The sequence below is a fragment of the Macaca thibetana genome, chromosome X, assembly GCF_024542745.1.
Source record: "Macaca thibetana thibetana isolate TM-01 chromosome X, ASM2454274v1, whole genome shotgun sequence".
In the NCBI taxonomy this organism is placed as follows: Eukaryota; Metazoa; Chordata; class Mammalia; order Primates; family Cercopithecidae; genus Macaca; species Macaca thibetana.
The window spans coordinates 23,747,957-23,774,038 of NC_065598.1; the positions used below are offsets into that span (position 1 = coordinate 23,747,957).

General features: G+C 41.9%; 2 protein-coding genes across 2 annotated transcripts in view; one reads left to right on the plus strand and one right to left on the minus strand.

Annotated features, from left to right (window-relative positions):
- Positions 1-26,082, minus strand: part of ACOT9 (acyl-CoA thioesterase 9) — a 397,499-nt gene that overhangs the window by 362,103 nt on the left and 9,314 nt on the right. The window lies entirely within an intron of this gene.
- Positions 881-25,727, plus strand: EIF2S3 (eukaryotic translation initiation factor 2 subunit gamma). The gene is made up of 12 exons (XM_050777366.1): positions 881-1,269; positions 1,842-1,905; positions 3,563-3,690; positions 3,775-3,896; positions 6,134-6,228; positions 8,963-9,121; positions 10,771-10,905; positions 12,576-12,670; positions 14,887-15,031; positions 18,403-18,572; positions 19,969-20,141; positions 23,620-25,727. Exons 1-12 carry the CDS (start codon positions 1,201-1,203, stop codon positions 23,681-23,683), a joined length of 1,419 nt encoding a protein of 472 aa, XP_050633323.1. The 5' UTR covers positions 881-1,200; the 3' UTR covers positions 23,684-25,727.

Below are 26,082 nucleotides of genomic sequence, written 5' to 3' on the forward strand. Positions count from 1 at the left end.
CGGGGTTTCATATTGGCCAGGCTGGTCTCGAACTCCTGACCTCGTGATCCGGCCGCCTCGGCCTCCCAAAGTAGTGGGATTACAGGCGTGAGCCACCGTGCCCGGCCTCATTAATAATATTTATTTCCTAAAAGCTAACTTGATGACTACTTACAAGTATTGTAAAGTGAGCTTGGCTTCTCAGTATTCGTCATTGTGGCTTTCATATTATCTTTTCACTTCTCTTTACTATAATTTTGCATAATAGTTGTCTCACACGTTTTTATGTAAATAAATTTATTGCAAACAACAAAAAAGGAAATAGCTGTTTATGACAAAATTTGTATAGAAATGCACAGAGAAAAAAATCACTCAACTGCTTTTCAACACGACGAAAAGTGGGTTAAGGTGTCAAGGATTTTTAAATTTTAAAATACCGATTTATCGGTAATCGAGGTTTTTTTGGACCTACTTCTTTAAGAAAAAAAACCAAAACAAAACAGCGCACTTTAGATGCTCTCACGACACCTAGCTAAATTCACTGGGAACGCAGTCTAACGTCACCAAGGCCCACCTCCCGGGCCCTAGAAATCACTCTCTGGGAACAAGCTAGGGACTTTGATTTTGCTAGCCCTGCCCCTCTGAGCCCTTCACCAAACCTCCGCGAGGGGGCGCCCGCCCCGCCACCCGCCGGGGCTCAGCACGCGGCCTTTTCCCAGCCAAGAGCCCCGTCATAGGTGGGCGCGGACCCCGAGCCGATCTCGCCTTATTAAATTACAGAAATCGGTATTCAAAAAAAAGGGCGGGGTGGACACTCCCTCTTTTCTGTTCTCACACCCTAGCTGATTCCCAGGTTTCGGGAAACGCCACAGGAAACGGAAATAGTCTCTTCCTGGCCAGCGCGCGCGCCGGGTTGCATCACCCGCCTCGCACGGGCCGGGCGGGGCGGGGGTTTGGTGGCTGCCCTCAGTATTGCCTGCACAAATATCTACCAGGTCTGCGACGAATTGCTCCAGCAACTTTGCACCGTGTTTTCCAGTAAGCCTACCGACAGGCACTGTGCAGATTCAAGCGGAGAGAAGTCCAAGTAGTGAGGCCGCTGCTGAACTGGCCATCCTGAGCCCCTACTCGGCCTTCCCGCCTCCGCTTCCCCGCCCCGCACTAGGACCCCTGCAGACGATCAGGCGGCAGCCGGGGTGACTTCCTTCCTCTTCTGGCAACATGGCGGGCGGAGAAGCTGGAGTGACTCTGGGGCAGCCGCATCTTTCGCGTCAGGATCTCACCACGTTGGTGAGGTTTTGCTTGGGGAGGATGCAGAGTGAGCTCGGGAGTGGAGATGACCGAGCCTCCCGGTGGCATTGGTACTAGTCAGTGTCGGGAGCATGGGTCAGGAGCCTGGGTCAGGAGGGAGACCTGGAGCTGGGCGCCTTAAGCCATGCTCACGCCGCCTGTACCCAGGCCAGTCCACGATCTGGGCGCAGAGGTGTACGGTCGTGGGACTTCGAGCTTCTGGAGGATTCGGCTGGAAGTCTTGATGTTGATTGTCATGGTTTCAGCCTCTTAACGTCTGGGAAGGGAGTGTCTTGTCTGCATTACTTTTAGTGCTAATGTTCCCAAGATTGGGGGAGCCTCTGATCCCCAGATATCCCATAGTTGAGTGGAGGTGTAGTCTGTTGTGTAATGATGAAGGGCTCTTACAGCTTCCCAGCCATAGGAGTACAGAGTTACCGATAGAGGAAAGGCGCTTTAGAAGTAGTAGAAAGCTGTGCAGATGGTGGCGAGATATAGATGGCAAACGTAAAGTCAAAGGAAAAGTTCCGCTTTGTTTTATGTGCGATGTTTTAAAATATATTTCATTGCAGGATGTTACCAAGTTGACGCCACTTTCACACGAAGTTATCAGCAGGCAAGCCACAATTAATATAGGTAAGAGGAACTTAAGAAACCTGATCTTCTTGATCTCCAACAATTAATTTTAACCTCACTTTTTGTGTGATTACTTGGATAATATGAGGATTCACATATTCAAGAAATAGATACTGAGTCCTTGTGAATAAAGCACCTGCTAGATTTGCGGGGGAAGGGAGCACAAAGAATGCTGCCCATGTCTAGCTTACAGACTTGGTAAGAAGAAAAAATGGAGACATAAGAAAAGTTTAATAGCATAAGGCAGTATGTAGTCATACGTAGCAGAAGTTTAAGGAAGAGGTGAAAATGTGGCTGTACTTGCCACACAGGATTATTTCAAGGGCCGAATTTATGAAAGATTTATTTGATGTACAAGCTGTGATTAAGTAGAGGGTTTTTTTTTTCTTAATTGGCACCTGGAACTTTAGAGGAGAAGTTACGTTGACCGAGTGTAAATTTTGGACATTTTGAGTTTGTACAAACAGCATAGTTAAAAAGTAAGACTAGTTTTTAACCTAGTTAAAAAGTAAGACCCCACCATGAGGCTATTAAAGTTACGGTATTACAGTCTGAAGCTTTAACTTATTAATGCAAACAAAGCCCAAATAAGCCTACAGGCCTTAAACTACTGCCCCTGCATTAAAAATTTTGGTTGGGGTGACCTCGGAGCATAACTTAATCTCCGAACAACCTATGCTAAGACTATACCAGTTAAAGCGAATTACTATGCATATATTGACCCAATAATTTGATCATTGGAACAAATTACAATTAAACTTAGGTTGTTTCCTTGTTTGTTCACAAATCCCTTTTTGTTGTGTCAGGGCCCATCATACCTGTTTACTTTAATCTGGAAATGCTGGAAGGTTCCTTAATATATAAAGTTCTGGCTGGGTGCAGTGGCTTATGCCTGTAATCCCAGCCCGTTGGGAGGCGGGTGGATTGCTTGAGTCCTGGAGTTGGAGACCAGCCTGGGCAACATGGCCAAACCCCATCTCTACAAAAAATACAAAAAATTAGCTGTGTGTGGTGGTGCATGCCCGCAGTCCCAGCTACTAAGGAGGCCGAGGTGGGAGGATTGCTCGAGCCCAGGTGGTTGAGGTTGCAGTGCGCTGTGATCAGGGCATTGCACTCCAGTCTGTCCCAGAGTATGTTTTTTAAGTAAAGCTGTTACATGGAAGTTTCTCTTCAGTCCTATATGAGAACACGTTTCTAGTAGGAAGGGGTATGGAGGAGGAAAACTGGAAATCACTGTTGGTTTTATGTTGATATTTACAGTAAGTTATGGCTTTGGCTTTATTTTATTTATTTTATTTTATTTTGTGATAGAGTCTCACTCTGTTGCCAGGCTAACGTGCAGTGATGCGATCTCGGCTCACTGCAGCCTCCACCTCCTGGGTTCAAACGAGTCTCCTGCCTCAGCCTCCCCAGTAGCTGGGACTACAGGCACGCGCCACCACGCCCAGCTAATTTTTGTATTTTTGGTAGGATGGGGTTTCACCATGTTGGCTGGGATGGTCTCGATCTCTTGACCTTGTGATCCAAAGTGTTGGGATTACTGGCGTGAGCCACCATGTCCAGCCGGCTTTGGGTTTTCTACACTTAACACTATTTGAAAAAATATTTGGTATGTAATTAAATACACATGAATTAATTTTTTGAACTTTGACCATAGGTACAATTGGTCATGTAGCTCATGGGAAATCCACAGTTGTCAAAGCTATTTCTGGAGTTCACACCGTCAGGTTCAAAAATGAACTAGAAAGAAATATTACAATCAAGCTTGGATATGCTAATGCTAAGGTAAGCTGTGTACTGTGGAACAAGAAACTAACTTTAATTGTTGTGCAGATAATAAATCAAAATCTTTTTTTATTGAAATTTTAGATTTATAAACTTGATGACCCAAGTTGCCCTCGGCCAGAATGTTATAGATCTTGTGGGAGCAGTACACCTGATGAGTTTCCTACAGACATTGCAGGGACCAAAGGGAACTTCAAATTAGTCAGGTGACCTCTTTTTTGCTAAGCATACTACACTTTATATTTTATTGTCTTCTGTTTTGTACTTTTTGAAATATTGAGATGTTAAACAATGAATCTAATTGCTAAATGGTTTTGTTGTTTTTCCATTGTTTTATGTTTTTATGGCAAATCTGAAAAGTCAAGCATCTAAACCTGAGTTAAAATACTTACCTGCAGTTTCTCCAAACTAAAAGTATCACTTAAACAAAATAGAAAAACAACTCATTGGATTGAAGGGATTCTTTTTCTAGGCTTCCTGAATTTCTTTTAAACAGTGCTGTTTTTGTATATTAAATAGAGATGAACAGAGCCATTTCTAATTCTCTAAAACACTTGAACTTGTTCGCCATCTATTTTCTGAATATGATTGCATACCTGGTTTTTTATCAGGATACTGACATCTGTCTAGTGATGTTTATGGGGATTGGAGATGCCCTACAAGGAATGTTTAGATTGGGGCAGGGCTGGGACCAGGGAGAGACAAGTGAGGCCTTCACCTCAAGCCCAAAATTTAAGTGGGCCTGGGGGTGGAGGTATGCCAGAAAACTCAGTAATTAGGATAAATATTTTAATGCAGTTTTTTTGGAATTAATGCAAAAAATATGATAAACAATATCAGAATTTTAAATAAAGGCAGACTCAATATTACTGAATTTGTTTCCTCTCTTGCTTCAGTATCACTTTGTGGCTCAGCATGGCTTTGTATTTTGTTTATGATTGATTTTTTGCATTAATTTTGACTTTTTAAAAATATTGAATGCATATATTTTTCTTTCTTATTCTTTTCTTTCTTCTTTTTTTTTTGAGACAGTCTCTCTCTGTTGCCCGGGTTGGAGTGCAGTGGTGCGATCTCGGCTCACTGCAGCCTCCACTTTCTGGGTTCAAGCAATTCTCATGCCTCAGCCTCCTGAGTAGCTGGGATTACAGGCATGAGCCACCACGTCCAGCTAGTTTGTATTTTTATTTATTTATTTATTTTTGAGATGGAGTCTTGCTATGTCGCCAGGCTGGAGTGCAGTGGCGTGGTCTCGGCCCACTGCAACTTCTGACTCCCTGGTTCAAGTTATTTTTCTGCCTTAGCCTCCCGAGTAGCTGGGATTATAGGCACGCGCCACCACGCCCAGCTAATTTTTATATTTTTAGTAGAGACGGGGTTTTACCACGTTGGCCAGGATGGTCTTTTTCTCTTGACCTTGTGATCCGCCGGCCTCGGCCTCCCAAAGTGCTGGAATTACAGGTGTGAGCCACTGTGCCTAGCCTAGTTTTTAGATTTTTAGTAGAGGCGGGCTTTCACCATATTGTCCAGACTCGTCTGCATCTCCTGGCCTCAAGTGATCTGCCTGCCTCAGCCTCCCAAAGTGCTGGGATTACAGGCATGAGCCTCAATGCCTGGCCATTTTCCTTGATTACTGAGTTTTTTGGCATTCTCTTAAAGTTCGCGCTTGTCTCACTGTAGTCCTGGTCCTTAGTAGGGGATTAGCAAACTTTTTTCCACAAAGGGCCAGATGGTAAATATTTTCAGCTTTGCAAGCCAGAGTTTCTGTTGCTTCTGTTCTTCTATTACAGAAGCAGATGTAGGCAATATATGTATAAATAGATATGGTGGTGGGCTAGATTTGGCCTAAGAGCTGACCTCTGTTTTAGATCATGACAATGTGAGCATACGATGAAAAAAAAAAATTGTGACTCTGAATGAATACCATAGTTTTGTTTTAAAAAGGGCTGCCATCTCTGTTTCAAATGGGCAATTCTAGCTTTTCAAGGTGCTACAGGTATTTTTGGAAAATAATTTTTTTTTTTTTTCTTAGTAGAGGCCAGGTTTCACTAGTTGGTCAGGCTGGTCTCAAACTCCTGACCTCGGGTGATCCACCTGCCTCAGCCTCCCAAAGTGCTGGGATAAGTCATTATAAGTTTTAGCTTTCAAATCAATGACATTCTCAGTATATACTCTACACCATTATTCTATACCATTTTCACTTTCGTTGGATTTGGGAGTTTCTTTATCTTCCGTTCTGCACATAACTAATTTAATTTGCTTTGTAATCTGCAGTGGTTTTAATCAGCTGGTGAACTTATTTCCAAGTTCTAGAAACACCAAGCCCTGTAACCATTTTATACCAATAAGATTATTTCCTAAGTTGATTTAACTTTAAAAAAATCTATAACTAGCATGTTTAAGTAGTGATTGATATTAAGGCTGATTGTTATTTCTCAATTGTTAGACATGTTTCCTTTGTTGACTGTCCTGGCCATGATATTTTGATGGCTACTATGCTGAATGGTGCAGCAGTGATGGATGCAGCTCTTCTGTTGATAGGTAAATACCTCACAATTGGTTTGGACAAATCAGTGTGGAGCAAATCCAAGATGAAGTATTTAAAGCGGAACTAAGGCCTTTAAGGATCATATCTATTACCTAAGGGTGACATGAATGGGAACTAACGTGTCATCCAGGATGACTTTCCTACCTACCAGCTATCACAAAATACTGAAAAAGATAGATTTGGGGCTGATAGCTTGTGAGAATTCTTGTGGTAGCATTTGAGAAAATGAAAAAAAGTCAGTAGTTCATTTTTCTCATTTAAATCACATGAGGTGATTTAGTTTTAAATGTATGTGTAAAACTTTGTGTTATGGTTTGTGTGTGTGTGTATGTCTGAACTGTCTACTGTGGAAGTATTTAAGATACAAATACCATTCATAATAAGTGCTGAAGTCTAGGAATAAGTGGCGTTTTGAAGGGTAGCGTATGTATTGTTTCTTACGTTAGCTGTTGAGAGATTTCATTACTATGGGATAAAATTTTTTTATTTTTATTTATTTTATTTTATTTTTTTGAGACGGAGTCTGGCTCTGTCTCACCCAGGCTGGAGTGCAGTGGCGCCATCTCCGCTCGCTGCAGGCACTGCCTCCAGGGTTCACGCCATTCTCCTGCCTCAGCCTCCCGAGTAGCTGGGACTACAGGCGCCCACCACCACGCCTGGCTAATTTTTTGTATTTTTAGTAGAGACGGGGTTTCACCATGTTAGCCAAGATGGTCTGGATCTCCTGACCTTGTGATCTGCCCGCCTCGGCCTCCCAAAGTGCTGGGATTACAGTCGTAAGCCACCGTGCCAAGCCTGGGGTAAAATTTTTTAAAAGCACCGGATGTGGTGGCTCACGCCTGTAATCCCAGCACTTTGGGAGGCTGAGGCAGGCGGATCACGAGGTCAGGAGATCGAAACCATCCTGGCTAACATGGTGAAACCCCGTCTCTACTAAATACAAAAAATTAACCAGGCGTGGTGGCAGGTGCCTGTAATCCCAGCTACTCGGGAGGCTGAGGCAGGAGAATGGCGTGAATCTGGGAGGCGGAGCTTGCAGCGAGCTGAGATCGCACCACTGCACTCCAGCCTGGGTGACAGAGTAAGACTCCGTCTCAAAAAACAAAAAAAAACAAAAAACAAAAAACATGAACCGGGTGTGGTGGCACATGTCTGTAATCCCAGCTACTCAGGAGAATCTCTTGAACCCGGGAGGCAGAGGTTGCGGTGAGCCAGGATCGCGCCATTGCACTCTAGTCTGGGCAACAAGAGTGAAAACTACATCTCAAAAAAAAAAGCGACTGGGCATGGTGGCTCATGCCTGTAATCCCAGCACTTTGGGAGGCTGAGGCAGATGGATCACTTGAAGTCAGGAGTTCAAGACCAGCCTGGCCAATAGGGTGAAACCCTGTCTCTACTAAAAGTACAAAAAATCAGCCAGGCATGGTGGTGCATGCCTATAATCCCAGCTACTTGGGAGGCGGAGGCATGAGAGTCACTTGAACCCAGGAGGCAGAGGTTGCAGTGAGCCGAGATCGAGCCATTGCACTCCAGCCTGGGTGACAGAAGGAGACTTGGTCTTGAAAAAAAAAAAAAAAAAAACCCAGGCGTGGTGGCTTACACCTGTAATCCCTGCACTTTGGGAGGCCAAGGCAGGTGGATCACTTGAGGTATCAGGAGTTTGAGACCAGTCTGGTCAACATGGTGAAACCCCGCCTCTATTAAAAGTACGAAAATTAGCCGGGCGTGGTGGGGCATACCTGTAATCACAGCTACTCAGGAGGCCGAGGCAGGAGAATCGCTTGAACCCGGGAGGCAGAGGATGCAGTGAGCTGAGGTGACGCCACTGCACTCCAGCCTGGGTGACAGAGACAGAGTGAGACTCAGTCTCAAAAAAAAGGAAAAAAAAATTTTTTTTTTAAAGCATGCCATGTCGGTATAGTCAGGACACTTGAACATCACGACTTGAGGGGGTTGATCATTGGAGTCCTCAACAAAACATGCCCATTTCTTTATAATACACTGTGGGTTATCTTCGCAGTTAGCATTCTTCCCTCCCTCGGTTGAAGAATAGCCTCTGATATTAGTTAAAATTCATGGACAGTATTAGGTGCCTTTCCCTTTTAATTAGTGTCTACTTCTCAGGAATTTGACTGGGCCAGAACATTTCTAAGACTGGAGAGAGTTAGAGGGCTATACCCCATACCTGAGCAAAAACTGGGTACAGACCCTGAGAAAAGCCAGACTTACTGATTTTAAGCTTCTTGCTCAGGACCAGGATTGGGAGCCAGACAATTGGGAGGTTCCAGTGAACGCAGGCAACAGACAGTGAAGCGGGGCCAAACGGTGGATATCTGGCAATAATATCTAGGAATGTTGCCTTCATTAGGGTTAGAACATTGAGAAGTCTCCTTTATTAGATGCCAACTTCTTTTGGCAGGGGGGGAGTGGGTGGCAAAAGAGACTCAAAATGTACCATTTTATGTATTTAAAGTGTACAATTTAGTGGCATTAAGTACATTGACAATTTTGTACAACATAGTGTTTGTAGTTTCACCACTATCTAGTTCCAGAACTTTTATATCACCACAAAAGGAAGCGCCATGCCCATGAAGCATCCATCGCCATGTTTTCCTCCCCCAGCCCCTAGCAACCAATAATCTGCTTTCTCTCTTTATGGATTTGCCTGCCTGTTCTGGATATTTCCAGCTATTCTTATATGTATCTTTTTTATTCTTCATCAACTAGCTGGTAATGAATCTTGTCCTCAGCCTCAGACGTCTGAACACCTGGCTGCTATAGAGATCATGAAACTGAAGCATATTTTGATTCTACAAAATAAAATTGATTTGGTAAAAGAAAGTCAGGCTAAAGAACAATACGAGCAGATCCTTGCATTTGTCCAAGGTAAGAAGCCATAATATGTAATAAATCTATGAATCACTTTGAGAGCCATTTACTCTGGATACCAGATGTTAAATTAACTTTTAATATATTATCTAAAACAAGGTAAACTTATGAGTCTTAAGCCTTATTGCCCTACCTACTGCTTGTTAGCAACCTGATACAACTAATGAAATCTATGATTCTGAATTTAATATACTAAACTATATTTTTGCTGGCAGCAAGTTAGAACTGGGGTTGTTTTCTGGAAACTTTATCAATCAGATTTAAAAAAATCTCAGTAAAATGAATAAAATAATTTTTAAAAACCTCATCTTACAGTATTTGTTACTGAACAGCTACTTTAAGATTTGGAAGTGACAGTGATTATTTAATCTCTAGAGTGTTGGCCGGGCACGGTGGCTCATGCCTGTAATCCCAGCACTTTGGGAGGCCGAGGCATTTGGATCATCTGAGGTCCGGGGTTCAAGACCAGCCTGACCAATGTGGAGAAACCCTGTCTCTACTAAAAATACAAAATTAGCAGGGTGTGGTGGCACATGCCTGTAATCCCAGCTACTTGGGAGGCTGAGGCAAGAGAATCGCTTGAACTCAGGGGGCGGAGGTTGCGGTGAGCCGAGATCCTGCCATTGCACTCCAGCCTGGGCAACAAGAGTGAAACTCCATCTAAAAAATAATAATAATAATAAATAAGTAAATAAATCTCTTGAGTGTCCCTTCTCTAATAGCATAATGTTTTTCATTTCAGAGGAGACATGATGTATCTTATTCTTGACATTTTCTCTCTTAGTCTTGTTTTTCTTGTTAGGTTAATTTCTTATGAACTCAGTTCTGTCATCATGAAAAGTAGTAAGTGATTTTGATTAAAGTCTAATTGTGTTTGGTCTATTTCTTTGACTAGCTTGTTTGACATATAATTAATACAGAGCAAATATATATGGTTGGGCTTGGTAGCTCACACTTGTAATACTACGACTTTAGGAGGCCGAGGCGGGTGGAACGCTTGAGTCCAGGAGTTGAAGACCAACCTGGGCCACATGGTAAAACTCCGTCAATCCAAAAATTTATCTGGGCTTGGTGGCACACACCTGTGGTCCCAGCTACTATATAGGAGGCTGAGGTGGGAGGATCGCTTGAACCTGGGAAGTGGAGGTTGCAACAAGCCGTGATTATGCCACTGCAGTCTAGCGTGGGCGACAGAGCAAGACCCTGTCTCAAAAAAAAAAAAAAAAAAAATTAAAATTATATGTGCCAGCAGTCTTTGATTAGCAGAGTCTGTAATTTTATCTTGACATTTATTGGGAGATTAATTACATGTTGTTAGAAATCTTTTCAACTAGTAGAGTGTTCTTTCACAGGAGTGTTAGTATGTTCTTTAAACAAGTTTATCGTTGTACTAATATTAAGTATGTCGACTAATATAAAGTAACAAATTTTCCCTTAAAGGGATTAGTATTCATTTTCAGGAGTGAAAACAAACAGAATATTGCCATCTTTCTGAACAGAATTATCCACTTTCCACTTGTTGCTGACATTTGTATGGGGTTTAGGCATCTATTTTATTATAGTAATCTTAATCGTTTTATGTAACATACATAGAATAAATTTTTAAAAACTGAATAATTTTGATCTTTCTGAATTTTGTCATATAGGTACAGTAGCAGAGGGAGCTCCCATTATTCCAATTTCAGCTCAGCTGAAATATAATATTGAAGTTGTTTGTGAGTACATAGTAAAGAAAATTCCAGTACCCCCAAGAGACTTTACTTCAGAGCCCCGGCTTATTGGTAAGTGATAGGATTTGCCTTTAACTCTTAATCTGATCTTTTCCACATTGGTGATTCCTCTTCAAGGATGTTTATTAATATTTCCTCTTTCTGCAGAGGTGATAATTCATACAATTTTTTTGAAATCAATTCTGAGATTGTATTAGTAGTGCTAGATTGTATTACTGAATGAGGGACAGAGTCCTGAACACAATAAGAGCTGTAAACCTAGGCCGGGCACGGTGGGTCATGCCTATAATCCCAGTACTTTGGGAGGCCAAGGTGGGTGGATCACATGAGGTCAGGAGTTTGAGACCAGCCTGACCAGTATGGTGAAACCCTGTCTCTACTAACATACAAAAAAGTAACTGGGCATGGTGGCGGGCGCCAGTGATCCCAGCTACTCAGGAGGCTGAGGCAGGAGAATCGCTTGAACCCAGGAAGCAGAGGTTGCAATGAGCTGAGATCATGCCACTGCACTCCAGCCTGGGCAACGAGTGAAACTGCGTCTCAAAAAAAAACCAAAAACAACTGTTAACCTTTCTGTGCTCAATATATGGTACATGATCAAGATGGAGTAATACAGTATTCTCTATGGAATCATAATGTTTTAGTCAGGGTGTTCGAACTTCCTGACTAAAACATCATACAGATGATTTTGTTGTTCAATTAACGAAGAACTGATACTGATATAATTTGATCACCTAGGCTTGTGGTTCCTACACAAGGATGTAGAAACCTTCTTGAAACAGACATTTGAGCTCCTCTGGGCCTTCATCCAGGCTCCTGGTGTTTAGTAGGAAATACTTTCCGAAGTGCAGGTCATGTAGTCCTAGTATTTTGTAGTTATAAAGCTGAATTGTTCTTACAGGAGTTACAGAGGTATGTAAAGAAAATGTCCATAATCTCTCTGTCTTCAAGTTCTAGTCCCTTAGCCCTAAAGTCAGCAAAGTTAACATTTGCTGTCCATTATTCCCACACTTTCCTCATTGTTCATATCATCATGTATAAACATATACACAGGCTGGGCATGGTGGCTTTCACCTGTAATCCCAGCACTTTGGGAGGCTGAGGCTGAGGTGGGAGGATTACTTGAGGCTAGGAGTTTGGGACCATCCTGGGCATCAAAGGAAGACCCCGTTTCTACAAAATAAAATATAGCTGGGTGCAGTGGTGTGTACCTGTAGTCCCAACTACTTGGTAGGCTGAGGCAGGAAGATCGCTTGAGCCCACGAATTTGAGGCTATAGTGAGCTATGATTGTGCCACTGCACTCCAGCCTCTATGATAGAGGGAAAAAGAAATCCATATACAGACATTGATTAGTTTATTTTTCTTTATGGAAGTGGGATTATATTATACATATAATTTTTATAATTTTTCTTAACAGTATATGAGGGTCATCCTTCCAGATCATTACATACAGCTCCAACATTATTAATAGTTGCATGATGCTCTATAATACTGGTATACCATATATGCCACTTGTTAACAAACTTAAGTTATTTTCATTTTTCCCATCATAAGTAAGACTGCATAAGCATTGGGATAATACTAGATTTTGTTACAAAGGCACCCCTTTGGTATAAATCTCAAATGGTCACTATTTTCGAAATGTTAACATGGAAAATATTATTTCTTCTAAAGTTAAAATGAACAGAACTGACTTTAATTTGTTTTATTTTATTTTAGTTATTAGATCTTTTGATGTCAACAAACCTGGCTGTGAAGTTGATGACCTTAAGGGAGGCGTAGCTGGTGGTAGTATCCTAAAAGGAGTATTAAAGGTAAAATGGGTTTTGGTTGTTGTGATTTTGGTTTTTGTTGTTGTTGTTGTTTGTTTGTTTTACCCTTGTCTTAATCAGGAAAAAAAGTATGGACAATCCAAATTGAAAAATAAAATTTTTTCCATGGTTTCTGGCATTTGATAAAGAGTTCTCTTTTTTAATATTCTTCTTTTCCATCTTCAAACTTCACTCCCCCCACCCTTCTAGACCTCTGAATCCACTCTACCTTCATGAGATCCACCTTTTTAGCTCCCACATATACAGATGAGTGAGAATGTGTGATGTTTGTCTTTTTGTGCCTGGCTTATTTTACTTAAAATGGCCTCCAATTCTAGATATGTTGCTGCAAATGGCAGAATTTCTTTATTTTTTATGGCTGCATAATACTCCGTTGTATATATATGCTGCCTTTTCTTTTTTTCTTTCTTTCTTTTTTTTTTTTTTTTTTTTTTTTTTTTTTGAGGTGGAGTCTTGCTCTGTCGCCCAAGCTGTAGCGATCTCGGCGCACTGCAACCTTCACCTCCCGGGTTCAAGCAATTCTCACTGCCCCAGCCTCCCAAGTAGCTGGGATTACAGGCACCTGCCACCAAGCCCAGCTAATTTTTGTATTTGTAGTAAAGATGGGGTTTCACCATGTTGACCAGGCTGGTCTTGAACTCCTGACCTCAGGTAATCCACCCACCTTGGCCTCCCGAAGTGCTGGGATTACAGGCGTGAGCCACTGCGCCTGGCCTATATACTGCATTTTCTTTATCCATTCATCTGTTCATGGGCACTTAGGTTGATTCCATATTTGGCTATTGTGAACTGTGCTGCAATAAACATGGGAGTGCAGATACCTCTTTGATATATTGCTTCCCTTTCTGTTGAATGTATACCCACTAGTGAAATTGATGCATCATATGGTAGCTCTATTTTCATATTTTCAGGTTTTTAAGGAACCTCCATATTGTTCTCCATGGTAGCTGTACTAATTTACATGCCCTGATAATAGTTGTTTTTTTTTTGTTTATTTATTTATTTTTTTTTGAGTGCACTGGCATGATCTCGGCTCACTGCAACCTCCACCTCCTGGGTGCAGGTGATGATTCTCCTGCCACAGCCTCCCGACTTGCTGGGACTACAGGCACTCGCAACCTCGCCCGGCTAATTTTTTTTTTTTTTTTTTTTTTTTTAGACGGACTCTTGCTCTGTCGCCCAGGCTGGAGTGCAGTGGCGCCATCTCGGCTCACTGCAAGCTCTGCCTCCCGGGTTCACGCCATTCTCCTGCCTCAGCCTCCCGAGTAGCTGGGACTACAGGCGCCCGCCACCACGCCTGGCTAATTTTTTTGTATTTTTTTTTTTTAATAGAGACAGAGTTTCACCGTGTTAGCCAAGATGGTCTCGATCTCCTGACCTCGTGATCCACCCGCCTCAGCCTCCCAAAGTGCTGGGATTACAGGCGTGAGCCACCGCGCCCAGCCTAATTTTTTTTGATAGAGACGAGGTTTCGCTATATTGGCCATGCTGGTCTCTTTAACTCCTGACCTCAGGTGATCTGCCTGCCTCAGCCTCCCAAAGTGCTGGGATTACAGGCATGAGCTACCATGCCCAGCTATATTTCTATGTTTTCCATTATGTCTTTTGTGTCTGACTTCAAAATTTATAGACTTATAAGTATGGAGCACATTTGATGTGGTAATAGACTTGTGTGGTGGGTAGTTAGCAACAGTTGGATTATTCTGGTTTTGACAGTCTCGTTCACATCTTTTTTTTTTTTTTTTTTTTTTAAAGAATAATTATCTTTGAAATATAGGAATGATTGCCTTTTCAGTTTTATGATCTTCCTGTTGGAACTTTATTATTATTTTATTTTATTTTTGAGACGGAGTCTCTCTCTGTCGCCCAGGCTAGAGTGCAGTGGTGCGATCTTGGTTCACTGCAACCTCTGTCTCCCAGGTTCTAGCAATTCTGCTGCAGCCTCCTAAGTAGCAGGGATTACAGGCGCGTGCCACTACACCTGGCTAATTTTTGTGTTTTTAGTAGAGATGGGGTTTCACCGTGTTGGCTGGGCTGCTCTCGAACTCCTGACCTCAGGTGATCCACCCGCCTCGGCCTCCTAAAATGCTGGCATAACACACGTGAGCCACCGCACCCAGTCCCTGTTGGAACTTTTGATAGGTAAATGATCATTTTGTGTAACACAGTAATTCTAATTATTAATTATATGTTTACAGGTGGGCCAGGAGATAGAAGTAAGACCTGGTATTGTTTCCAAAGATAGTGAAGGAAAACTCATGTGTAAACCAATCTTTTCCAAAATTGTATCACTTTTTGCAGAGCATAATGATCTGCAATATGCTGCTCCAGGCGGTCTTATTGGTAAGGATTTTTTCTCATCTCTTTTAATTTGTGGCTATTTGTGGACTTTTCATGGGGGATGGATTACCAAAAGGGACATATTATAGATTTTTAATTGGGTATTTTAATAATAGAGTGGGGCGGGGGAACAATCATGTGGTTAAGCTCTTGTTTTAGGTTATAAGATGGTTTCATGCATTTGTAAAAATGATTTTTAAACACAAAGGATACATTTTGGTCAAATATAGAGTAACTGCTTTTTAGCAATATAAAAAAGTTTGATGACTTACCATGTAAGGTATTTACGTACACTTATGTTTTTGTTAACACAATTTTTGTGGTAGATAATGGTTGCCTTTTTTTTTTTTTTTTTTTGGAGATGGAGTCTCGCCGTGTCCTCCAGGCTGGAGTGCAGTGGTGCAATCTTGGCTCACTGCAACCTTCACCTCCCAGGTTCAAGCCATTCTTCTTCAGCCTCCCGAGTAGCTGGGACTAGAGGCACATGCTGCCAGGCCCAGCTAAGATTTTTGTATTTTAGTAGAGACAGGATTTCATCGTGTTGCCCAGGCTGGTCTCGAACTCCTGAGCTCAGGCAGTCCCCCGCCTTGGCCTTTCAAAGTGCTAGTATTACAGGCATGAATCACCGTGCCCGGCCATGGTTGCTTTTGTGTATATTTTGCAAATGGGAAATTACCTACAAATGTCAGTTGAATGATGTCAGATCGTATTTCCAATGATGTAGAAATAAAAGAAAATAAATTTTTTTGTGTAGCAATTACTGAAATGATTTAAAAACTTTTCTAGTCTCTTACAACTTACTGTATTACTCAATACCCAGAAAAATGAAAGATTCAGTGAGAATTAGAGGGGGTGTATGTACCTTTAGATTAAAGAAGAAAATGTTTGGTAAGGACACAGTTTATTCTTCACCAAACAAGCTGTGTGTCTGGTTGAAAATTTTAAAAGGGAAATAAAAGAAAACAGAAAAACGAAAAAGAGTTTACCAGATTGGCTGGGCGCAGTGGCTCACGCCTGTGATCCCAGCAATTTGGGAGGCTGAGGTGGATGGATCGCTTGAGCTCAGGAGTTTGAGACCAGCCTGGGCAGCATGGTAAAACCCTGTCTCTACTAAAAATACAAAAGTTAGCTGGGTGTGGTGGCCCACGCCTGTAATCCCAGCTACTCGGGAGGCTGAGGCACGAGAATAGCTTGAAACCAGGAGGCGGAGGGTGAGCCGAGATCACACCAGTGCACTCTAGCCTGGGTGACAGAGTGACACTCTGTCTCAAAAAAAAAAAAGAAAAACAAGAAGAAAAGAAAAAAAGAGTTTACCAGGTTGGGCATGGTGGCTCATGCTTATAATCCCAGTGCTTTGGGAAGCTGAGGTGGGAAGATTGCTTGAGACCAGGAGTTTGAGACCAGCCTAGGAAACCGTGAGATGCCGTTTCTCCAATCAAATAGTAAAATAAACTTGGTTTGGTGCCTGTAGTTCCATCTCTCATTTTATCCTTTGTGTGCATGTGTGTGGTAAACAAGGGAGATCTGGTAACTTTTTAAAAATTTAACTTAAGGAACTTTTTATTTATTTATTTATTTATTTATTTTGAGGCAGAGTCTTATTCTGCCACCCAGGCTGGAGTGCAGTGGTATGATCTCGGCTCGCTGCAACCTCTGCCTCCTGGGTTCAGTTAATTCTCGTACCTCAGCCTCCCGAGTAACTGGAACTACAGGCACATACCACCACAGCCAGCTAATTTTTGTATTTTTAGTAGAGATGGGGTTTCGCCATGTTGGCCAGGCTGGTCTCGAACTTCTGTTCTTAAGTGGTCCACCCTCCTTGGCCTCCCAAAATACTGGGATTACAGGCGTGAGCCACCGCACTTGGCCTATACTGTAATGATAACCCCCATAGAGCCATCGCTCAGCTTCAGCAATTATTAATATTTTACCAATCTTGGCCGGGTGCAGTGGCTCATGCCTGTATTACCAGCGCTTCGGGAGGCCGAGGTGGACGGGTCACCTGAGGTCAGGAGTTCGAGAAACCTGTTTCTACTAAAAATACAAAAAAAAAAAAATTAGCCATGGCAGCACATATCCGTAATCCCAGGTCACAGTGAGCCGAGATCATACCACTGCACTCCAGCCTGGGCGACAGAGAGAGACTGTGTCTCAACAACAGCAGCAAAAAAAAGTTTTCCAAATCAATCTTGTTCCATCTATGTATCTTTCCCCTACTCCCCTCAAGACACAGCTAGAATATTTTGAAGTAGATCCCAGGAATCATATGTAGTCTTTTTTTTTTTTTTTTTTGAGAGTCTGTCACCCAGGCTGGAGTGCAGTGGCGCGATCTCGGCTCACTGCAACCTCTGCCTCCCGAGTTCAAGTGATTCTCCAGTAGCTGGGATTACAGGTGTCTGCCACCATGCCCGGCTAATTTTTGTATTTTTAGTAGAGATTGGATTTTGCCACGTTGGTCAGGCTGGTCTTGAACTCCTGACCTTAGGTAATCCTCCAACTTGAACCCCTCCCCAAGTGCTGAGATTATAGGCGTGAGCCACCGCGCCCAGCCCATATGTGTTCTTTAATTATCTTTTCGATCAGTCTTTCAGGGGAGAAATGGCATGCAAATACTCTGCAAACTACTCATTTAAGATTTTATATTCTTTCAGTTTTTGTTAAGGATATTCAGACTCATTTTGAGTTCACTTATTATCTCTATTTGCCCTTTGTTTAGAATTTATTGTTTTCAAGACCAGGTCAGTAATACTTACATCTCCTGCATTAAGTTCTCAGCCAAGCCATCATTCCTAGAAAATCAGATTTCTAAACCCTTTGTTTAGAATTTAAATCAAGAGAATCTTTCTGTTCTCATTTGCCCAGTCATCTCATGAGTGTAGATTTCTATTTGTCTAGATAAAACGGGTATTTTCTTGTGCCTATATAGCTATTGTATGAGTGTGAAAATAAAAGTATGAAAGTGTGTAGGTATGTGCTGTGCTTATATGGCTTTGGGGTATCTAATTCACTTTTTTTTTTTTTTGGGAGATGGAGTCTCACTTTGTCACCCAGGTTGGAGTGCAGTGGTGCGATCTCTGCTCACTGCAACCTCTGCCTCCTGGGTTCAAGCGATTCTCCTGCCTTAGCCTCCTGAGTAGCTGGGACTACAGGCGCACGCCGCCACACCTGGCTAATTTTTTATATTTTAATAGAGACGGGGTTTCACTGTGTTGCCCAGGTTGGTCTTGAACTCCTGAGCTCAGGCATCCACCCGCCTCAGCCTACCAAAGTGCTGGGATTACAGGTGTGAGCCACTGCACCTGGCCGACTAATTCACTTTATAGGTGTTTTAGGAAATAAAAAATTGAGCTGTATACATCTTATTTTTATATTAGGAGTTGGAACAAAAATTGACCCCACTTTGTGCCGGGCTGACAGAATGGTGGGACAAGTACTTGGTGCAGTCGGAGCTTTACCTGAGATATTCACAGAATTGGAAATTTCCTATTTCCTGCTTAGACGGCTTCTAGGTGTACGCACTGAAGGAGACAAGAAAGCAGCAAAGGTAAATGCTTTTTATAATTCCTATTTGTAAAAAAGTGACAAATGGGAGTGTTAAACCAGTGTTGAGTTTTATTGTTTTGTAGTTAACATGAAATTAAGAAAAAAAGAGAAGGTAAATAAATTTGACCTCCCCAAAATTGAGGTTTTTTTGTTTTTTGTTTTTTGTTTTTTGTTTTTTAAGGAGTTGGAGTCTTGCTCTGTTGCCCAGGCTGGAGTGCAGTGGCGCAATCTCAGCTCATGGCAACCTCCGCCTCCTGGGTTCAAGCGATTCTCCTGCCTCGGTTTCCCAAGTATATGGGACTACAGGCATGCACCAGCACGCCCAACTAATTTTTGTATTTTTTAGTAGTGATGGGGTTTCACTATATGTTAGCCAGGCTGGTCTTGACCTCCTGACCTCAAGTGATCCGCCCGCATCGGCCTTCCAAAGTGCTGGGATTACAGGCATGCGCCACTGCATCCGGCCAAAATTGAGAACTATATGGCAGTCAGTTTAAGAAAGAAACTTAAAAAACAGGGAAAAGTATTTGCCATTTATGACAAAGACATGATATTCCTAAAATCGATATGATTTTTTTGTTGTTTATTTTGAGAGTCTTGCTCTGTTGCCCAGGCTGGAGTGCAGTGGTGCGATCTTGACTCACAGCAGCCTCGATCTCCCAGCTCAAGCCATCCTCCCACCATAACCTCCTGAGTAGGTGGGACTACAGGTGCGGGCCACCACGTCTGGCTAATTTTGTATTTTTTGTAGAGACGGAGTTTTGCCGTGTTACCCAGGCTGATCTCCCAACTCCTGGGCTTAAGCAATCTGCCCACCCCAGCCTTCCAAAGTGCTGGGATTATAGGTGTGATCCACTGTGCCCAGCTTCATGATTATTAAAAAATGTCCCAGATTAGGTTGGCAGAGATGGGAAATTGCTGACACCTAGTGTTGGCAAAGATTTAGGAAAATAAGCAATCATACCTCTCCCCCCCGCCCAGGTGATCTGCTCTCCTCAGCCTCCCAACCAAAGTGCTGGGATTACAGGTGTGTGCCACTGCGCCTGGCCCATGTTAACTCTTAACATAGCCATAGTCCTCCCCATTCCCCACTTTGGGAAATTTTGTACCTCATTTGTACTAGGTAACTGCTTCAGAATTTTAAGAGGTTCTTTGGTATGGTTCCTACCTTATTTTGTACAGGTGGATCTTGTGTAAGTTCAGTGGGTGCCAAATAAACCTTCCTTTTGCTGTCTTTAGACTGTATATAGTTCAAATCCCTTTACAATAAAATTTATATAGAATTTTTTTTCTTTTATGATTGACGTATTTCCCATAGTATTTGGTAAATTCTTACTTATATTTGGAAAGCATTTTCTTGATTTTGGGATTTATTTTTCCCTAATTTATTTTTCTAGGTTCAAAAGCTGTCTAAGAATGAAGTGCTCATGGTGAACATAGGATCCCTGTCGACAGGAGGGAGAGTTAGTGCTGTCAAGGCCGATTTGGGTAAAATTGTTTTGACCAATCCAGTGTGCACAGAGGTAGGAGAAAAAATTGCCCTTAGCCGAAGAGTTGAAAAACACTGGCGGTAAGTTTGTTAGTCTTTGCCACTGTCTAATTAAAAAAAGACACAGTCTTGTTGTACAGAAAAAAAAAGCACATTCTTCCTTGAGGACAACAGTTACTGTGGCTTTCAGTCTCAACTATTTATTTGGATGACTTTGAAAACTATACTTCGGCCGGGTGCGGTGGCTCACGCCTGTAATCCCAGCACTTTGGGAGGCCAAGGCGGGCGGATCATGAGGTCAGGAGATCAAGACCATCCTGGCTAACGGTGAAACCCTGTCTCTACTAAAAAATACAAAAAATTAGCCGGGCGTGGTGGCGGGCGCCTGTAGTCCCAGCTACTCGGGAGGCTGAGGCAGGAGAATGGCGTGAACCTGGGAGGCGGAGCTTGCAGTGAGGTGAGCCGAGATGGCGCCACTGCACTCCAGCCTGGGCGACAGAGCGAGACTCCGTCTCAGAAAAAACTACAACCTTGACTATAGTCCCATATTTTAGTCCAAATACTGTGATTGGCTTCTCTGCCTGTTAGACACAACCTATGCAAAACCGAATGAATTTGGGTTCAGTATTTCTATTGTCATTGACTTTGGAAATCATTTCACACTTAATAGAAAAATTGCAAGAATTTTACAGAAAACTCCTCTATAGCCTTTTCCTAGATTGACAAATACACATACAGATTTATTTACAAATATAAGTTTTTTCCTGAACCATTTGAGGGTAGGCTATATATGTTATGCTTCTTGATCTCTTAATACTTCAGTGTATATTTCCCATCAAAAAAGGATACTCTTATATAAGCACTTAGAAATTTAACATTGGCAAAATACTGAAATCTACAGTGCATGTTTCAGTTTTATTACTTATCCCAATAACGTACTTTATGTTCCTCCTGTTTAAAATCATGCATTGCATTTAATTTTATGTCTCTTTGATATTTAATCTGGAGCTTTTTCAGCCTTTGTCTTAATTGACATTAACAGTTCTGAAGAATACAAGCTAGTTACTTTATAGAATATTCCTCAATTTGGGTTTTTCTTATGGTTCGGAAGTGTAACATTAGATTCAGGTTCTTAAGTTAAATACACTGTGAAGTCTCCTTCTCAGGAATCACAGCTAGAGGCACATGATATCTGACTGCTCCTCTTTATTAAGGTTAGTTTTGACTATGTAGTCAAGATGTTGTCCAGCCTCTCTACTGTGTAGTTACTCTCTACCCTTGCAACTAGTAAGCAATCTGTAGGGAGATCTTTTCAGCCAATACAAATAGCCTGCTGCTTATCGAATCCCACACCCCTGGATGTAGCATCCACTGATGATTCTTGCCTGAATTGAACTTGACTATAATGATTACAAAATCATAGCACCTCTAGAGGTCACAGTATCCTCCCTCAACTCTACCACCCCACATTTATCATTTGGCGTTCTTTCTTTGCCGTTATTTATTTCCCTATCTAGTTATAATATGGACTCATGGAGTCCCATTTTATTCAACATGTTATGATCCATCACTGTCTTCCTTTATTTTCATGTGCATTTTTCAACGTTTGGCCAGTGGAGGTCCTTCAGGCTGGCTCTTGTGTCCTTTTGACATGTATTCATCATTTTTTTTTCTTTTTTTTTTTTTGAGACGGAGTCTCGCTCTGTCGCCAGGCTGGAGTGCAGTGGCGTGATCTCAGCTCACTGCAGCCTCTGCCTTCCAGGTTCAAGCGATTCTCCTGCTTCAGCCTCCCAAGTAGCTGGGACTACAGGCACGTGCCACCGTGCCCAGTTAATTTTTGTATTTTCAGTAGAGATGGGGTTTCACCACATTGGCCAGCCTGGTCTCGAACCCCTGACCTCAGGTGATCCGCCTTCCTTGGCCTCCCAAAGTGCTGGGATTACAGGCGTGAGTCACCATGCCCAACCTCTTCTTTTTTTGGAACATTTCCTTATTTTCTGGCACAGTATCTTCCAGACTCATCTTGTACCTTCTCTGTTCCAGTTTTAGAACTGGCCATTTCTCTTAGAAATGAAAAGCTGAGTGTTCAGGTGTGCTCATTGTTCCTAGGGTGCTATTGCTTCTAGGTCTTTTGAGAGCATAGACCCAGGAAGCATACACACATTTTTGGCTCCTGACTTTTTGCTCTTTCCAGGTTAGTTATTGAATTTGCCCCTTGCTTTCCATTCCTTGTCACATCATCACAGTCCATACCACCATACTTTACACTTCACAGTTAGTGTGAAAGACCCCTAGTTTGCCTCTTTATTACTTAAGAGCTTGGTCAAAATTAGTCTTCTTAAAACATTTTCATCATGCTGTGTTTAATAATTTCTAGAGGCTTCTCACTACTTTTTGATATTTGGGACTTTTCTAGAAACCTGCTTCAACCCATTTAACCTTTCCTTCTGCATTGTCTTATATAAACCCTCTAAATTAGACTATTTTGTGTCCTGACTGTCCCCATAATTATTCAGATCACCCCTGCCCACTATCTACTTCCTTAATTATTTATTTTATATTTTTTAGAGGCAGGGTCTCTCTGTTGACCAGGCTGGAGTTTAGTGGCTTGATCATAGCTCACTGCAGCCTCAGTGTCTAAGTAGCTAGGACTATAGGCTCACACCACCATGACCAGCTAATTTTTTTGTTTTTTGTAGACACTCCTCACTGTCTCGTGTAGACACGTCTCACTGTGTTGCCCAGCATGATCTCAAACTCCTGGCCTCAAGCCATCCTCCCACCTCAGCCTCTTAAAGTGTTGGGATTATAGACATGAGCCACCCTGCCCAGCCCTGTTTCCTTTGTTAAGGCTTCCATGCTACTGTGCCCATGATGGTCTCATCACTTGTCCAGGAGATTTATCTGAATTATTGCCCTATAATTTAGAAAGTTAAATTTTTGCTGTCTCTTAAGTAAATAATTATTTGTGGTGGTTTATGCCCTTTTGATTTTACTCTCTTTTGTGATTATATATTTTTTTGCTATTGCAGACATACGACTTCCAGTGTATTTTAAAATAGATTTAAACAATAAACTTTCAGGCCGGGCACGATGGCTCATGCCTGTAAGCCCAGCACTTTGTGAGGCTGAGGTGGGCGGATCACTTGAGGCCAGGAGTTTGAGACTAGCCTGGCCAACATAGTGAAACCCCATCTCTACTAAAAATACCAAAAAATTAGCCGGGCATGGTGGCGCATGCCTGTAGTCCCAGCTGCTCGGGAGGCTGAGGCACGAGAACTGTTTGAACCCGGGAGCCGGAGGTTGCAGTGAGCCGAAATCGCACCACCGTACTCCAGACTGGGTGACAGAGTGACTGTCTCAAAAAAAACCACAAAAACAAAAAAGCAAGAATAAAAAAGAATCTAAGAATATAATGTAGGCTTTCTTTATGGAGGAGCAGGCTTTGGGAACAAATTTGAATTCAGAAGATAAGCAGGTAAAATTTATCATACGATTGTGTGGTAATGAGAGTGAAATGGATGTAAGATTTATGATTTCTTTTATTTTCATTTTGCAGTTTAATTGGTTGGGGTCAGATAAGAAGAGGAGTGACAATCAAGCCAACAGTAGATGATGACTGAAGAATACCGGTTAAATAATACATTCGGATGGAGTTGGAAGTTGGAATTTCTCTTAACAACCAAGGGGTTTATTTTCAAAGCAATATTGGGGAATTGATTTCACAGTTCGTTACCTTAGTAGGTAACTGTAAGGTTATTCTCTTTTTTTTTTGGTTATGAAAATTTAGGGACTACAGTGAATATAAAAATTGGCATAATATTGGATTGAATCTACATTTTGGTAGAAGTCAAGCGTTCCCACATAATGTCAAAATTATACATCATGCAGTTTTGGTTTTTTTGTTTGTTTTATTTTCTTTTGTTTTTGAGTCTGGCTCTGTCACCCAGGCTGGAGTGCAGTGGCGTGATCCACAACCTCCACCTCCCAGGTTCAAGCGATTCTCCTGCCTCAGCCTCCCGAGGAGCTGAGATTACAGGTGCGCGCCACCACACCTAGCTAATTTTTGTATTATTAGTAGAGACGGGGTTTCGGCATGTTGGCCAGGCCAGTCTCTCCTGACCTCAGGGTGATCAGCCCACCTCGGCCTCACAAAGTGCTGGGGTTACAGGCGTGAGCCACCTTGCCCAGCCCACATCATACAGTTTGAAATGAAACTTTGCCACAACCAGCCTTTGCTGTAGTACACACATATATCACTGAACCTGCTTGAAATAAAGTTTTTTTTTTCTTTTTCATGATTCGTCTTTGAGTACCTCCAGGCTGAAGGACTGTTGCACCAGTAAAAACTTAAAGGCACAAATTCTCCTTGAAGACCTTCTCTCTTTTCTTTGGCCCCATATTTTATGTTGCTTTATCTTTGAAATTTTGCATGAAAAGGAAATGAATGGGTTCGAATGAAATTGTCCTTTAAAGCATGATTACTTGTTCCCATGGACAGATATTTTTCTCCCCTTGCTCTTCCTGGCCTGAAACACAGGAAACCAGAGTCAGAAGTTATCTCCCTCTCCCTGTGATGCCTTGAGATTTTTTTCTGCATTGTTTTATGCCTGAAATCCAATAGTCTTCCTCCATTGGAAAATACTGTTATACCAAATAATTCTAGATGAGTAACAAAGATCTTTCTAGGCCTTCATTTTATGGTTTTTCTTAACTGTTAAGATTGTGACACAGATTATATTACTAATTTTTGGATGTTTCGAAAGGTCAAGAAGTAAAAGATGTTAGAAAGCAGTGAGTGAGTCCTTTTGATTTTTAACTTATTCCCCATGTCCCTATACTTCGTGTACTTTTCCTTTCTTTTTTTTTTTTTTTTTGAGACAGAGGCTCACTCTGTCACCTAGGCTAGAGTACAGTGGCACGATCTTTGCTCACTGCAGCCTCTGCCTCCCTGGTTCAAGTGATTCTCGTGCCTCAGCCTCCCATGTAGCTGAGATTACAGGCACGTGTCACCATACCCGGCTAATTTTTGTATTTTTAGTAGAGATGGGATTTCACCATGTTGCCAAGGCTGGTCTTGAACTCCTGACCTCAGGTGATCTGTCCACCTCTGCCTTCCACAATGCTGGGATTACAGGCGTGAGCCACTGTGCCCGGCTTATTTTTCTTTATGTTTTTGCTTCAAAGAGGTTCTGTTGAGCAGTGATTTACAACTCACTGACAATAGAATTGCTGGGGAAGCTTTTTAAAAAAAAAAAAAAAAAAAAAAAAAAAAAAAGATATCCCACAGAGATTCTGATTTTAATTGTTCTGATTTAATTGGCTTGGAGTAGAATTCAGGTATTGATATCTTTAAAAACTCTCCCCAGTGTTGAGAAACAAATTTAGAGAGTTGAGAAGTAGATATATTAAATTACAGAATCTTACTGAATTTTGGTAGTCTGGTAATACAGTTTGCTTTGCTTTTCTTAAATTTGCATTGGGATGGGATTTGAAGCATATTGTGCTCTTGGGAATGTTGAAGTTGCATTGTAGAAGTTTAGAAGCTCTGGCTATGGGTTATCTAAATTGATGTTTTGAGGAAGCATATTAATGTTATAAACTTCACTGACTTTGAAGGTTGTGTTGTAGCATGAGGAACACAAATAAAACAATTCTAAATCAAACATTAATTTTATATCTAACATGTCCCCATGTGTTTTGAAGGTACCTTCTACCAGAAATTTTGGAATAAGACTTAAAATATAGACTAATGTATTGTAATTAATCTCATGTAAGATTTGAAACCAGAATTCTATTATAATGAATTTCAGACATCCACATGAATTATCAGCAAATTTGTAAAGCACTGTACTGAGTGTAATGGGCATATACAGATAGGAAGAAAATGGACCTTATTTTCATAGAACTTGAAGCCAGCGCAGTGATTCTTATCAAGAGATGTACCTAGTTGAGAATGTGCCTGTAATGTTTCTGATGAAAGTACATTGCGGCCAGGCGCGGTGGCTCACACCTATAATCC

Coding starts and splice junctions, on each gene's coding strand:
- EIF2S3 (XM_050777366.1), top strand. CDS start 1,201: ATGGCGGGCGGAGAAGCTGGAGTGACTCTGGGGCAGCCGCATCTTTCG. Junction 1,906..3,562: donor GCAAGCCACAATTAATATAG/GTAAGAGGAACT, acceptor CTTTGACCATAG/GTACAATTGGTCATGTAGCT. Junction 9,122..10,770: donor GATCCTTGCATTTGTCCAAG/GTAAGAAGCCAT, acceptor TTTGTCATATAG/GTACAGTAGCAGAGGGAGCT.